This window comes from Takifugu rubripes, chromosome 6, assembly GCF_901000725.2.
Source record: "Takifugu rubripes chromosome 6, fTakRub1.2, whole genome shotgun sequence".
NCBI classification, from domain to species: domain Eukaryota; kingdom Metazoa; phylum Chordata; class Actinopteri; order Tetraodontiformes; family Tetraodontidae; genus Takifugu; species Takifugu rubripes.
Genome location: NC_042290.1, coordinates 9,843,684 through 9,859,838, shown reverse-complemented (window position 1 = coordinate 9,859,838; position 16,155 = coordinate 9,843,684). Strand labels below are relative to the sequence as shown.

The following is a 16,155-nucleotide window of genomic DNA, read 5'->3' as shown; positions in this document are numbered from 1 at the left end:
CAGATTAAGGTAGCCGCCGCTGCGTGCGCGGTCCCGAGGATCTGCTCATCTGTTGCAAAGGTGAGAGAGGTGCTGCCCCCCCCCGTCCACGCCTTTTATTCTGGCCCCCCCACTCTCCGGCTGCCCCGGACAGAAGGTGACAGGACACCTGAGGCGCTGGAAGTGTGTATGTGTGTGTGTGTGTGTGGTTTTTTTTATTCACGCAGCAAATGTGACAAAGACATTGATCCGGTTACAGCAATTATTAAAGCGCTGCTATGATCCGATTGTAGGTGGGTGGAGGCTCATCCAGGACGAATCAGCGGCCACTTTAATTTGATTTACAAGGGAATGAATAATTATTTCAAAAGAATGTTTATTGGAAACAAATTTGGCCACATGTGCCGAGCGTTTCCTGCATTTAAAAAAAGGGTTTTGTCGAATTCTTTGTGTTTAGATCACGTCAGGCTTGTTGTGCAACTGCTGTGACAGTGTCACTGTTTTAAGGCCTCATCGTCATTCCTGAATAAACTGGAATCTACTCCCAACGGATGCTTCATTGCTTATATTCTATAGGACTAATTGCCAAAAATGCAAATCTTTACCATTTACCCAGCTCTTAACTGTGTTTTTACACAAATAAACGTGCATTCAGGCGTGTGTAGACCACTTTCCACTGGACGTGGTGCTAAAGCGTTAATTTACCCCCAGAGGAGGGCGATTTAAGAAGAGCCCAACATATTCAATAAGGAGCTTTATTGATATTGTCCCCCAACCTCCTCTGAATGATCTGGACAACTGAACTATTGCACCAACACAAAAGACCACCGAGACTGAAGTTCCCTTTGGGGCCATATTTAAAAGATGGAAGAGGATCAAAATCAAGGGCTGGATTTGGAAACAGCTGCAGCGCATCAATGCGGGGGCTGCATGGGGCCGCGCACGGTCCGCCGCGGCAGCGGCATCGCCCCCCCCCCGCTGCGCGCAAAGATGTGCTGTGACAAAGCTGGAGGGGCTCCGTGCAGCAGGCTGCTGGGGGACAGTTAACATGTGGGTGGAGGGGGCAGAGAACTCCGAGAACTCAGAATTCCTGTCGGGGAAAATGCGACATCAGCGTCCCAAACCCGAGAAGAGCAACGAAAGCGTTCCCATTTTCTCCATGACGGCTAATCGGAGGCATTCAAGGACACTGGAGACAAACAAACGGCATCAAAAGTTGAACCAGGTTTATTTCTGACTTGTACAAAAGCAGCAATCCGTATTAACCGGGACGCAGCCGCCAGTCTTGCCGTTAACACTTCAACTCGACCACAAGTCTGGCCTGCGCAGAATTTATTGGAGTTTTGAGAACTGGCAAATAGACTATAGAAAATATATTTTCAGCTTATAAAACATGAAAACATACAGTTGGCCTATCGTATCCTCCATGTTTAGCATCCGTTAGTATGTACACAATAGAGCTCTCAGAAAGCTTCTTTAGTACAACAAAAGACATCCAAATGTTTAGAATTATGTCAAACAGAAAAATCAGCCGCAACATTTGCACAATATAGTCTGGATGTTGGGGTTTTTAATACCACTATATGGTTAACTGTACACAAAGGAAACAAAACACCATAGTCGATATTTTCAAATTATATCCCTTTTCATTAAGAAATTACATTAATACCAGAATCATCTGTCCATAACGATGCATCATTTATACCATTTATATTAGATCACAATGAAATAAAAAACGAAAATTAAAAGTTATTAGCACTGACGCCGAACGCCCCGGCGGACTGGGAGGTACCAAATAAGACGAGATTTTGATCATTATAGTTAAAACATAAAAATACTACATTAATCATTACACAGGTAGAAGTTCAGAGGCTTAGCAGTCTTGAATAGTTCAGGTACACAAACAAACACACAAAAAAAAAAGTTCATTTTGTTTTTTCTTCAACAAATAAGATGCAACATCGAATTTCAAATCACACATTCATAATCTTTGAGCATTTTCAGCATGAAAAACAGAAAATGAGGGACAATTTTTCCTGCGACGCTGCTCGCAGGGCAAACAAATTATATAAGTATGCATGAAACATTTTAAATTAACAGTCAAATATATGAGCATATATACAGTTTTACAAGGTAGCAAAGGCAACAAAGCTATTTGCAACATCCCCCTAAATCCTATCAGATAATTGTAATAAATTATCAATGACATTTCCATTTGAAAAGACAAAAACAAATATCTTAAAACTACAAGTTAAAAGTCTGTCAAAAATATTAGAAAACCCATCTTTGTTTCAAAAAGAGAAATAAGATATTGCACCTTTTTCTTTTAAACCAGAGGACAATAAAATGGCAATGAAAAACACACAGCATACAACGCACGTGAGGAATTAAATTAGAACTATTGCCACTGGCTGACGTGAATTCTTATTCTTTTTTAAGCTTTGTAACAAAAATACATTTCCTGTAACAAAACATCACAGTTTCATCTCACTGAATCGCATAAAATAGAAATAAATTTAAACAGTTTTTTTTCTTTTTAAACATTACGACATGACGACGGTATTCAAGACTGCTAAGCGCACGACCATGGTCTCGTTTCAACGTAACTAGCAAAAATAGAACATATTTCTGTGTGAAATGTTACAACGTTTGGGTTCGTTTTGGCGCAACAATCCGAGTCAGAGACAGGAAAATACAGGAAAACAAAACGGCTCTCAAGTCCAAAAAGGGATCCCAGATACTGTCTATAAAATAACAGTGTACACAAGCATTTAGTAACAAATAAATCTTCCTGATTTTTAGAAATATTACTTTATCATAAGTCATTCTACAGCTAGTGTTTTTCCACTAAGAAGAAAAGTCTTGCAAGGCGCTGCAAATCTAAAACCCCCTGTTTATAAAAAGGGTTGTTTTCATCCTCTAATTCAAGTCTTTCACCCGGGCCGTCTCCTAATGATCCTGTCGGGGTCAGAAACAACAAGGAAAATGGTAAGAAAACCGGCTGCTGCTGCGGGATCTGAGGGCCCGGAAGGCTAAAGGGTCGCCTCTCACCTGAAGACTGGGGGCCTGCGTCTGTGGCGTGCCCTGGTTGAAGTAGGCCATGGGCTGCCGGTAGAAGTCCACCCAGGCGTTGAAGTCGGGACTGGAGTTCTGCTGAGATCCAGGACCTGCTGTCTGGCCTGGAAAACAGGGCGGAAGGCCAAAGTTACACAAGCAGGTTGGAGCTGGTCACTAATGTTGGATGACCAACACTGACCCCAGGATTTGTTGTATTCAGGAGCGCTGCTCTGGGCCGCCTGGTTCTGCTGACCTGCTGGAAGAGAGAGATCCGTTCAAAACCTGCAGGGGGGGGGGGGGGTTCTTCTTTAAATTTCTTTTAAAATGCAAATCCTAAATTAGAGCTTTTTATACTGCCGGAGGATTTATGCTCATAAAACGCCCCGTCCACCATTCGTTTCTACGTTGACATGCTTGAATGGCACTTGCCGAGCTTTTTATAATACTGCTCCCAGTCCATCTGGCCCGTCTGGGACCCATTGTGAGCTGAAACCAGACACAGACAGCGCCACCAGTTACTGAGAGTGGGACTGATTTGGTCCTTTTTCCTCATCCTTTGCTCTAGTCGGCCACCGCTTCATCTCGTGGCGAGGAGGATAAAATTAGCACCTGTGTCTGAGGGAGGAGGTTTACGGTATGTACTCACTATGCTCCTGTTGGCCCTGAGGCTGCCAGATCTGGAAAAAGGTGCCCCAACCTCCGGTCATGAACGTCTGAGGACCGCTGAAAAAGAGTCGGCAACTTTGTTGCAATTCTCTCCTGACGGCGTCGCATTTTGCATCAAAACAGTGTAAAAATAATGAAAAGTTGATTTAAAAAAAAACATTTTTACTGTTGAGGAGGAGTGGCTGGTCCCTGGTTGTAGGGATTCATACCAAAGCTGCTGTTGCCCCCCATGACTGGACCCTAAATGGGAGGAGAGGCGAGTGAGAGACCACCACACTTGTGCTTAAAGGGAGCCAACAGGCAAGGTCAAAGGGCAGGGCCAGCCACCGATGCACTCCATTAAGTCCATTTGATGGATTCTTCACGTTTAACCTCTGGCGACATCCTGCTCGCCACCAGGACCACGGCAGCCCAGCCTCACCCCAGCGGCTCCCCGCATTGACACGTATGCTCATGAATATCAGGCCGGACAATGGCCGAGGTGGAAGGGGGGGGGGGGCTGGACCACCTACCCCAATTCTCTCATCGATCAGCTGACGGGCCTTCTCCAACTGTTGAGGGGTGCCGCGGATGGAAAAGATGCGCACGCTGGGGTCAGTGTTGGGCGGCGGGTTTCTCTGCAGCTCCACATGGGCGCGAGATTGCTCTTTGATGTTCTTGATGGTTTCTCCACCTGGGAAACGATCGGATTAGAAGCGTTTTCGCAAACGGGTGCTTCGTTAGCGGTGTAAAGTCCCGGCGCCGATGACGACACGGAGAAGTCGGCGTCGCCCGGCGCGCCACCTCGCTCGCCTAAAGCGGCGTTCTACCTTCTGGGAACGCTGGCATGCGTCTCCCAACTCATCTGCCATTCTGTGCTAACATCCATGCAAATCAGTAAACAAAAGGAGACATCTCCTGCACCCTAACCCCCCCCCCCACCAGGGCGTCAGATGCCAACTTCCCGACGTGTGGGGAGAGCAATTACACCAGCGGGGAGAAATGAAACATAGCTGGCAGGAGAAAAGAGACGAAATTGAAGCGTATCCTCCTTCTGGGATATCGTTTGTCTCTTTTACCCTTTTCATTCTTGACTTGGTGTCGTCCGCTGTGAAGGGGGGGGGCACATAGTTCTCGACCCCCCCCCTCCTCCCTCTGCAGTGCCCATCTGAACGAAAATAAAAAAAAGCTGAGGGTGCTTCCCGAGGGGACACCGGGGCTGGCCCGACATCAATTACACATTTGTTCACTTGTGGCTGACACTGGAGTGACCCTGGCTGACCCCTGAATGAAAACGCTCATCAAAAACCTCTCCCCTCCCGCAGCCCTATTCCTTGTTGCCAACAGACTGCACATGGGCCATTAACCCATTGTCAACCAAATGAAACTTCTGCCTTAATGAAGCCATTATGAGCTCTTCTGGTCAGACAGCAGAGAGCAATGAAGAGCCGGACTATTCATTTCATGGACTGGTGAGTGAGGACAGATAATACAGGCCTTATTAATGGGACTGGTTTACTGAGCTGGAGAAAGGGGGGGGGGGGGGGGGACAAAAGTGCAACTGGTGACAGCATTGATGGCAAAGTCAAAAGGACTAGTTAGCTGCTGGTGGGGGGAAAACTCAAGACCTCAAGGGCAAGAGGCATTAATTTATACCACATTAAGTTGCCATTTACATTTTGAAGGGGAGGGGAAGGGGGGGGGGGGGGGGTCCAAAAATGTGTGCTCCTGAACATAAACATAACCAAAATCTATGCACACACACACGCACTATTGTTCAGAAAGCTTCTATTAAAAGTCCGTTCTGACTGCACATGTGAGCGGGCAAATAAAGTTCTTCTTCACCACAGCGAGAACCGTTGTCCTCATCTGCTTGGTTAAAAATAAAAAAAGATCAAAGGATCCATTTTAGGCCACGTTCACCCGACAATGTAGCAACCAGGCGACTGACTTGGCGGTAGCGAGCTCGGTAGGCGAGTTGACGGTACCAATGCTTCCCCCCCCCCCCCAGAGGTTCAGCGTATCAAAGCAGCTGATAACAAACCAAGCAGTCAGCAGTGTGCACGAGGCTCGGGCGCCGGCCGTAGCTGCTGCTACGAAACCAGCCTTCCGATTAAAAATTAGGGATCTTTTGCTGATTCCTGCACTAAATTCATGCCTGTAATCACGTGTGATCGCGATGGTGGGTGGCTTTTTCCATCAAGCTTTGTGTGTGTGTGTGTGTAGGGGGGGGTCAGAACGGAGGGGCAACAGGCTACATATGGCATCGTAAAGATATTAATCACTGCACCCTTTAAGCGACGGCTGACAGCACCCAGACCCACCGCCATATTGGTCCACTTCATATGCTAATGCACAGAGAGGGGGACGCAACGCCCAGGTTTATTTGTATCCCTTAGCCCACTACATGCACAAAAGCCACTTGACATTTCTATTGCCATGTTTTTATCTTAGGTAAAGAGGCCCCCTGTGACACCGCCCACCACCGCACACACACGCACACACACACCAAGGCAACCTGCACGCACACGCCACACACACTCACAGCTCCTTCCATTGCAGTGGTCAATGACTTTTAAATAGCTGGCAATAGAGTGGGCATGAATAGCCAATAAGCTAATTCCTCCTATTCATTCCGTCACTGCACTCTATTGGGCTGAAAGACCCTCATTAGATGCCAGGCAGCCTTCCACATGATTGAGAGCTGTTATTATGCACCTTTAACAATTAATGTCACATTACACGCATTATCCCCGTCATTAAGCCTTTAGTGAAGCCAATGAATGCCACTTGTGCTGTATACATGAGCTCTGAAGAGAGAATAGGAGGGTGGTCACTTGTCCCCCTCTTCTCATCAGTTTCACGCAGTGGTGGAAGACCCAACGGCATTCAGTTATTGAAATGGGAAAGGAAATCTGCTCAGATGAATATATACTCTTATAGGGACCATTCATGTTTTTATTCAAATAACAGCGAGATTAGGGAGACAATGTCACCGCCTAGAGACGGGGAATGCCGGACACTTTCCTCACCTTTGCCAATGACCAGTCCGCACTTGTCTGCTGGTACTGCATAGGTCACCTCCTGCAGGCCTCCAGAACCTCCCATGTTGCAGTCACCTCGTCCTCGGCGACCCATTACGCCCCCAAAACCATCTCGCTCCTGTGCGAAAGGCAGGAAACCACGTGGTCAAATGCTTTGTGTAGTTCACTTGTAATGAAATTTAAATTTTCCTCGAGCTGCGTTGCTTTAGCCAAACTCAGCTAAATGAGAATTCTTTCCCGTTTAAATGGGATCTGTCAAATGCATCACTGTCTAATGTCTTAAATTAGAGGCTGAACGTCTCATGTTCTCTACAATTTCTCAACTAAGACAAAGACGAGGGACAGGACACAAACAGACCTGAGCAGTCTGAACCAGTTCATTGATGATATGGACCGCATGGTGACAGTGGTCGAGCTGGCCCATCACCTGAGCAACACGCTCTGGACTGATGCCGTCATCTGGAGCACAAACAAAAGAGGTTGCAGGTGCGCTCACACGTGGACATTTGTGTGACACGTACGAATTAAAAGTGAAAGTCATTCGGGATTCCACACTACAATGGAGCAGCTGTGCTCCATGTGTGTTTACCTGTAAGTGTCCAAAAATAAAGGCCTTATTTCAGCATCTAACCTTGTTTGAATTGAATCCTGACACCCGCATCGTTCTGAATCTTTCTGATCATCTCGCCGTTCCTGCCAATGATGATTCCAACAGCAAATCTAGGCACAACCACCTGGACGGAATGAGGCCATTTTAAGATGACTACTAAAATCATTTGAATAATATTTAAAGTGAGAGACAGAAGGGCATCACTTACATCAAGAGTGCTTCCACCCATCTTGGATCCAAAGTCTGCTCTGCCAACCCTGAAGTCTCCTTGGTCCTTGTCTCTGATGAGCTTCACCACGAGTTCACGGGCTTGCTGGAACGGACGCAGACGTCTAGATTTAAAGGGCTGCACCTAAAAAGGCCTAAAACTGGGCAGAGACAAAGCTCCCCCATAACTGACCTGCACTTTCTGGGGATCCCCGGTGATTCTCAGGGGCTTATCGGCTCCAGTGGGGAGGGGGTCATCCTGAATCATTATCATCTGCACTCCTGTTCTCTCCTGGAGGGGTGCAATCAGACCAGAAACGGAGGCCAAAGGGATTATTTAATCATTATTCGACGACAAATCCTAGCATCCTATTGCAAATGTGTCCTGGCAAAACTGTAACAAGTGATGCAAGCTCATGATATTAGCCAGCAATTTTAGGAGAAATTGATAGTCTGATAGATTCCTGCTGCTGTGGGTTATTCAGTCATTTAGAGGCAGCAGAATAATTCAACCGCTATCTTCAAGACGGCCACATTAGTGGGGTGGAGTAAACAGGAAGTGCTCGTCATGCTCACACCTGCAGCTGTTTGATGGTCTCTCCCTTTTTGCCGATGACCAGGCCAACTTTGTTGGCAGGGATAAGGATCTGCTGGATGGAGCCGTTGCCGTCCATGTCGCAGTGGAAGCCGGGGCCATAACGACACTGTTCCACGATCTCGTTCAACAGTCTCTTGGCCAGCCTGTTCAGGGGCGGGGCAGGGGGGGGTGGTTACATATTTTCATTGCCATGTGTGAATGAGGCGTTCAGTGACTCGGTGAGTGATTAAGGAGAGGTGAGAAGGGACCTTGAGTTGGTGCAGCGCGACACAACAACAGGACACACTTGACAAACCTCGTGTGCAAACTGACGGAATGGTTCCGGGCTCAGAGGAGACACTTACTCGATGTTCTCCGGGCTCCCTGTCAGGGTGCACGGCCTGTCCAACATGCCTCCGCTGTCTGGAACAGAACAACGACGAGACATTACAAAGACCGTTAATAAGCGCTCAGGTGCAAGTCCCATTTGACCAGATTCCAAAGGTCTGATTGAGACCTCTTGTGAATTAACTTTAAAATGTGGACAACAAAATGGACACAACTTTGAATAGCTGTGAAATAAGTGCAACTTCCAGGGATTTAACAGACACCTCAAGGGTTTCAAACTGCCTTTTGGCAAACGTGCGAGTGGGTTTTCGTCTCATTCGAACCCATAAATGGCACCAACTCAAGAAGAAAAATACTTCCAGAATGTTCTGAACAACTTACCTGAAGCTATTTGGATCTTACATCCAGATTCCAGCTGAATTCTTGAGATCTGCTCACCTCCTTTTCCAATGACTATGAATGAGACAGATTTAAGCCTTTTTTGAATTTAGACAGGGGTCTGAGGCAGTGACCCAAACACAGAGTAAAACATCAATACTGATGATGACATTCATGCTGAAAATAATGAACTGAAGGGCTCCTTACTGAATCCGACCATTTTATCAGGCACTTTGAAGTCTTCTGTTGCCAGAGCCCTGAAAGGGATTAGAATGGGATCAATAACTGGCAGACCCGAGAAAATAATGCAGCTACGGACGCAAATGACTGCACGAGTCAAAAGGTGCGACATCCTCCCCAATCGGCTGATTGAGCGAGCTCAGTTTATACAAATAACCGATTCTCAAAGTGAAGCAAACATTAAAACTATTCGAGCCGCAGTGAAACCATTTAAACGTATTAAAATAAAACTGCCTCACCTTTGATGTACCATTGAACCGAGGTGGTTCCCTACTGAGAGGAGACGGAAAAAGAACCCAATTAGCACGGGAGAAGCCATTTGATATCAGGAGTTGAAAACAAATGCATTAAAATACATGTTTGAGTGAGGGGACAAAGGCGGCGCTGCCAATCTGTCGTGTTCGTGTCTGACCCTCGGCGGGGGGCCTTGGGCAGCACGGTAATCAGGCCTGCGAGTGTTTCAATCACAGCCCTTCAGACAGAGAGGCAGAAGCTGGGTCAGCGGCTGCTGCTCCTAGATTGAATTTTGACAGGTAGCGCAGAATAAAGGTCCTGCAGGGTCAGCGGAGGATTGGGCCGGCGTGGACGCCAAAACCGGAATTGATATCTAGCAGCTTCCATCAATTTTATGCTCGTTTGCTACGATTTCAATTCTTCTGGAAAGGCGCCGGGGTTAAAGCTCGAGATCGGAGCGGCTATGAATATAAAACAGGGGAGCTCAGTCAAGGACAAGACGGAAACAAAATGTATACATTTAATGGGAAGAGCTAGCAAAAACACAAACGGACATTTTCTGGCATTGCCCACTTAAACCGGGGACGACCTTGACAAAGAAACTAAAGGACAAACTGCTGTGAACAGCAAACGGAGCATCAAACATTCTGAGATTTGAGAAGCGTGCGATTTATTCATGCATTCGAGTCTGAACTATAATAACTGACAAGAGGATGGGATTAATGACAACTGTTGCCACTTCAAGGCTGCAAAACGGGTCCGATTCTCGATGCCTTTCCAGGACGCTGCGATCAGACGCGCCCGCGCTACAACCGCGTCAGATAACCACGCAAACGCCAGCCGTGCCGAGTCACTGAAGGCCCATTTTACTGCACTCACTCAATTTTAAACAACCTAAAAAAAATAAAAAACGGGCAAGCGGAAGAGCCGCCTACAGCCAAAAGATTAAAGTTAAAGGTCCCGTTTGGAAAACAGCTGCAGTCTCAGGGTCGTTGAGGCCCGTTTGGAGTTGATAACGGCCCTTTTCCACATTTCAGAGTGCTTTATAACCGTTTTAACCATTCTAATGTTGAGTTTCCCCCAGAAGAAAATAGCCTTTGTTCACTAAAAGTGACACCATTCACTGAGCTGCCCCCCGGCCGACGCCCGGCGCCACTCTCACCTCAACAGCACGAAACCTCCATTTGCCTTTGATATCGGGGAAATTAACTGGGGAAACTGGAATCCAACATGAACACAAACCGACACGCCTCCGGCGCCACCACTTTGGTACGAGACCAAGTTCCCCGAGAGGCGACGGTCGTCCCCGAGGTCCAGCTCAGTGGTCTCAGAAGACAAGCGCCACTCTGGAGGAGCCCTTCTCTCATTTAGATAATGAGGGGATGGCTCCTCCATGTGGCGGCTCAACACCACGCGGCTCAGCCCGACTCAACAGCTGCGGTCACTTCAGCCCTGACGGGGAAGGTGTGGGCGCCGCCGCCACTCGTGACCAATAAGGCCGTTTTACAGAAACTATACTTTGTCCTTGGGTCTGCGTTTCAGGCTAAGTGCTATAGAACGATCAGGACCAAGATAAGGTTTTTGCCTGGCGTATGTGCCGATGGCTGACCTCCATTGTCAAGGGAGCGTTTCTGGCCTCCGAAGCCATACAGGGAAGGGTCGATGACCGGAGGGGAGCTGTTCATGTTGGGCTGGTCTCCCATCTTGGCTGCCATCTGAAAAGACAACAGACAAAGACGACAGAGTTTCTGCACCTCTTATTGCCAAATACGAAAAAGAAGAAACTGATGAAGCGGACGATCAGAAGTGTCTCGCCCCTAATTTAGAACGACAGCTGCGGGTCGTCGAGGCTCATGTTGTGCAGTAATGGATATTTAAATCTGTTACTTTGCATAAAGAGCAGCAACAGTAGTTTCCACTTTGCATTAATACGTATGGGAAGATGTACGAGGTTACGAGATGGCTTTTACCTCAAAGAGAACAATCAATAGATCCATAATTTGGATGATAAACGATCCAAGTCAATCTGTTCATAACCTTTGGAGTCACTCTGCTCAGTCAAATGGCTGTCACAAACTCCTGGGAGGAGGTAAAAGCCCTCGGATTGGATCCGATGTGACAACAGAACTATTGTTAGACAGCTAAACTGGCGTTTCCAAGATGTCGCTTCTGCAATTCATCAATGAGATGCAGGTAATGGGTGATTAACAACCTCTCGTTACCTCTACATATTTCTGCGGTCCTACTTAAAAAGGTCAAAGAGACTACTGTTGAAGTAGCTGCTGCAACATAAATATTCATCTGACATGCATCGACTGCTTGCTTACATAACCGTTGGGTCTGGTTTACAGACGTGCAGCCCAGGAAACCTCGTGGAAAACCTATCCTACGGTAGAAAACCTTCAATGTCCACCGAGGCCTCTGGGCAAACACCACTGCGGCCTAAACCGCCTTCCAAGACCAACTTACTTATTGAATGCAATCTTTGCTGTGAGAACATACAAACAAGATATTAAATAACAGCAGTCAGTAGATTTCCAACCTTTGGGCTTCTGAAAACATCTAGCCGGTCGAGAAAAATATAATGACACATGGACAGGTGCACAAATGAATATACAAATGTTGAAATATAGCAGTCAACTCCTTTAATGGGTGATTTCAGTATGTTCACTGTATAGTCGAGACAGTCCTGTCTGTATAATGACAGGCATTGCTAACTTGTCTGGGTAAAATGAGACTAACTGGGGTAGAGGGAAAGAGAGAGGGGCAGATTTGCCAGGTATTTTACACAGGCCAATGGAGAAAAGAGTCCAAGTGTGCTCGGCGGGGGTGGAGGGGGGTATTTGAACCGATGACGTTACCTTTACTTACATGGCCTTACTCCAACGCAGCCAGTCATGATGCATACCATGCAAGCTAGCCACCTAGCCCGAGTGCTACTAGCTTACTCTGACGCATTATGTACCACATATGTGCAAGACTGGTTCAAATCTCAAATTTGCAGCGTGTTTCATAGTCAAATAAAAGAAACTCACGGCTCAGAACCTTGGTATTGTGCGTTTGATTACCGGCGGAGCTCAAAGTATTTAGTTCAGGCAACAGCCAGTTTCACTTAAGCTAGCTGGTGAATTCGAACCCGACAAGCGAGCGTGTGTGTCGGGCAGCCCGGCGGTGGGGACTCGATGTCGAATTTAATATTGGTGTCACGCTTTTTTTTTTTAGGAGCTGCTGCATCTCAAACTTGGGATGCCAAGTTGGGAAGCTAGGCTAGCTACAACTTCTGTCAGTTGACAACAGGTTGCAGCGCCGTCTTAACTGGTGGAACTTGGAAACTTCTTTTTCGGGGAGGTTATACGTTATCTCAAACGGGCGCAACTCCTTAACGCATCCCAGCGGCTCTAAAACGTGTAGTTACCGCGTCCTCTCCGCCGTGTAAACTATAATCTGCTCCCTCAGCTATGCCGTCTCGGCTATTTAAAGTTAGCGTGCTAGCTCGCTGTGAGCGTGAGTAGTTTGTAGGTTCCCCGGGTGCCAGACCAAAATTCGGCACCGCTCCACATGCAAGTACGCCGATTGTCGACCGAAACTACCGACCCCGTGTTCGCTGGTCGACATTTACCTGTCGCACTCGGCGTATAGTGTCTGCGAAGTCATCTTTAGATCCGGGCTGAGCCACCGAGGCCTGTTCCTGAACCAGCCCTGCCATCATCACCATACGCCTCGGCAGCTGAGAGTGAGAGCGCACTTAAAAAAAACAGGAACAGCACACGTGCCAAGCCTCAGCTCCGCGAGCCAGACGATCTCGCGAGTTGACGGCATCATAGCCGCCATTGCTAATAAAACCCACGTGATTCATTTGGGCTATTAGCATAAGGGCTAAGAGTCATTAAAACTTGTGCTATATTGTGTCTTTGTTGCCAAAACGGGTGGAATAGTTTACTTTAAAAAAAAAAAAGAAGAGAATATATATGTTATACAACAAACACCAAGGTTTAATAAAATAAATAAAAAAAACGAAATGTCTCATGTTGGGGGAAAAGTCACAAAGAATTGTGTAGTAATGTCAGGCCAGTCAAGATAGCTCTTAATGAATTTGGAAATAATTTCTCTTTATTGCAATTAACAGTGTTTTTCAGCTGTCCATCTGGCATGCAATGCCCTGTTTATATGGGGTGGCCTCTTAATTCAAGACAAATTAAGCGTTTTAAGACTTTCTGGATGATTTCAAGTTTTGAATCGATATCCTCAATATGAATCCGGTCGATGGTGGAAAAACGCACCCAAAGAGCTCCTTGAAACAGGAGCAACAGGTTGGAGCCAAAAAATAGCAAAAAAATAAACGGCAGAAAAATAGTAACCAAATCACACAGGTAAATTTACCTTATTAAAGATTCTGAAGGCGAAGAAACAGACTTGTCTTCAATGTCCCCAGTGTCTTCAATGTTCTTAGTCATCTGGTATCATAGACAAAACAGCAACTTTGCATTTGTTGAAGACAAAACTGAACATGGAAAGACACCACAAGCAAAAAAGCAACTGAAAGTGACTGTAAGGCCGGAAACCCAGATCATAATATGGTAAAGATCACGTGTTCCAGACTTCAGCTAAAGTTCATCTTGACTGCAAAAAGTTTACATTCAACGATCAAATCTGTGTTTATTTCATCACCATTCTTTGTACATTTACTCAGTGCTCACAGAAAAAGAACAAAAAAAAGTCCAAATCTTGCAATGTTCACTGACTAAAACAACAAAAGAGGAAAATTCTCTCTGTTGCTACACAATCCGAGCAGGAGCTGCACATGTGGAAACATCTACTGCACATCTGGAAAATGCCCGTACCCAGACAGAAGACAGTGAAATTGTTTTAAATTTCCAAACTCTTTATGCAAAACAGTTCCTGCTCCATAAATTGCCCCCAAGTTTGGAACAGCAGATATCAGGACCTTAAGGAATAAACAGTCAAGATTCAAGTTCTCTCTCTAGTTAAGCTGAAAAAGATGAATTCTATTCTAATTAAATGTAATGACCTGCCTTTAGAACAATGATTGGTTTTTTTTGTTTAACATTCAGTGGAACTTTTATATATTTAAAAACATGTATCGTGTCTTAACGCTTCATTCTACTTGACCTGTCAAGATTGACCTAAAGCTGAAGACAAGTGTGTTGGTGTGGGGCGTCTTAAACACTATTTTCCTAGTCTGTCAGCCTCTGGGCATGTTAGCACCTCTCCAAGCAGACAAATCAGTTGGGAGACGATGGCTGTTTCCAGACTTTTGGATGAAGACCTCCAATTTAACATGAGTGAAGCATGAACTGGCCTCCGACATATTGCTACCATGTGCTGTACAATGAGTTCAAGGTGGCTGGGAAAGCATTTGAGAGCTCTGGTATCAAAGGGGAAGTCGGACGGGGCCCTGCCACACACACACACACACACACACACATGCGAGCACGGACACACACGCTGAGGATTTCTAATAAATTCTGCCTTCACCATTGAGTCAAACAGATGATGAAGTCAGTTAATGTAGGTGGGTGTCTGGCTTCCTGCCAGTCAAACAATGGGAACTGAGTAACTGTGTGCTTGCATTTGTGTGTGTACGCGAGTGTGTGTTGCGGTTACCACCGCAGGCCGATCGAGTGTCAAAGACAAATTCAGCTTCCTCCGCATCGCTCTCTTGTAGAACACAAGCACTCGTTCCCAGGGTTCACCGGAGGGGCCTCTCGACAATTGAGTGCACATGAGCACTTCGAATAAAGACTGCGAAAATATGCAAAAGAAGTAATTGAACCTTTTTTTCTGTTGGCTTTCATTTTGTACGCATTGCTTCTGATGTTTTTGTGGTCAGCCAAGTGGAATACACACCCAGCTGGACCATCATGATTTTCTAGAAAAAAGCCAATATTTACCCATGTTTTTTAATCTTATTTTTTTTAGCAACTGAGCTTTTACCTCCTACTTTATCCTCCAATCTGCAATGAAATGGCTTTATGAAGCTGTAATTGCTCTATAATCGCCATGGGTTCAAGAAATAGATGGTGTTTTGAGTGCAGAGGCTGTAACTATATTTGGAGTTGAAACTGGGGAAAGGAAGAAATGTTAAAAACATTAAAGAGCCGAGACAGAGCGGGCGCTACTGTTTGCTAGGTTGCTTACTTATTCATTTACTCATACCTTTTTCCTCTGAGGTGTCACTATTGATTCTTTTGTTAGGCTGTCTCATGATTGATTTACAGTACAACCCCCCCCCCCCCCCTCATAGCTTAAAACAAGAATTTAAAAAATCCATCACAAGGAGTTTGTGCCGTATAGGATCAATTAACTAACATGGAGAGTAATTGGGATTTACTTTCACACCCCAACCTGTTATAAACCTTGTCTTGTCCGTGGTGGCGGTAGGATTAGGTTTACTTCAGAGGGGTGAAGAAAGCCAGATGCTGGAATAACAACAGGAGTTAAAATGTGATAGAAACATGTGAGAGGAGAAGAGCGTCACCAGGACACACAAACAGCCCGCTAACAGGGATCATCCTGCCTGACAGAGGAGAGTGACAGCCGAATGGGATAAATTTGCTCCTTGTCCCCCCCCCTTTCTCCCATCGATGCCACTTTTGCTTTGTCACTTTCTGCTCTTCCCTCCTCCAGCCTCTCTGCTTTGATTCTGCTCTGTATCTGTATTTTAAATGACTCAATTACACAGGATCCTGCAGTGAAAATTACGGATGTTTTCCACTATTTCTCTCCGCCGGGACACCGTGACCCCTCCAGGGCTCCAATAACTCCCCCTCCTCCCTTTTCTCTCCATTCCTTTTTATCCACCTGTCTTTATTTTC

General features: G+C 46.0%; 1 protein-coding gene across 6 annotated transcripts; it reads right to left on the bottom strand.

Moving 5' to 3' along the window:
* Positions 1-1,190: 1,190 nt before the first annotated feature.
* Positions 1,191-13,106, bottom strand: fubp3 (far upstream element (FUSE) binding protein 3). Of its 6 annotated transcripts, none has more exons than XM_011604823.2 (19): positions 12,939-13,106; positions 10,905-11,034; positions 9,325-9,355; positions 9,053-9,102; positions 8,849-8,920; positions 8,485-8,542; positions 8,121-8,283; positions 7,736-7,834; positions 7,544-7,648; positions 7,357-7,459; positions 7,084-7,184; positions 6,714-6,843; positions 4,215-4,375; positions 3,869-3,942; positions 3,683-3,759; positions 3,466-3,522; positions 3,236-3,289; positions 3,031-3,158; positions 1,191-2,937 (listed from the first exon to the last, which is right to left on the bottom strand). In XM_011604823.2, the coding sequence occupies exons 1-19, from the start codon at positions 13,032-13,034 to the stop codon at positions 2,929-2,931; spliced, it is 1,698 nt and encodes a 565-aa protein (XP_011603125.1). In that variant the 5' UTR covers positions 13,035-13,106; the 3' UTR covers positions 1,191-2,928. The 6 variants fall into 6 exon arrangements, with proteins under 6 accessions (XP_011603125.1, XP_011603123.1, XP_011603127.1 ...); XM_011604821.2 differs by having other exon boundaries at positions 3,236-3,292; positions 12,939-13,105; XM_011604825.2 differs by having other exon boundaries at positions 3,236-3,292; positions 10,929-11,034; positions 12,939-13,104.
* Positions 13,107-16,155: the final 3,049 nt, after the last annotated feature.

Bases quoted from the DNA above. Each gene is read 5' to 3' on its own strand.
- fubp3 (XM_011604821.2), bottom strand. From the start codon at position 13,034: ATGGTGATGATGGCAGGGCTGGTTCAGGAACAGGCCTCGGTGGCTCAG. The intron at 8,284-8,484 runs GTAAGTGTCTCC...GCCCCTGAACAG, and splicing joins GGGAGCCCGGAGAACATCGA to GCTGGCCAAGAGACTGTTGA. The intron at 3,523-3,682 runs GTGAGTACATAC...GTCTGGTTTCAG, and splicing joins TCAGGGCCAACAGGAGCATA to CTCACAATGGGTCCCAGACG.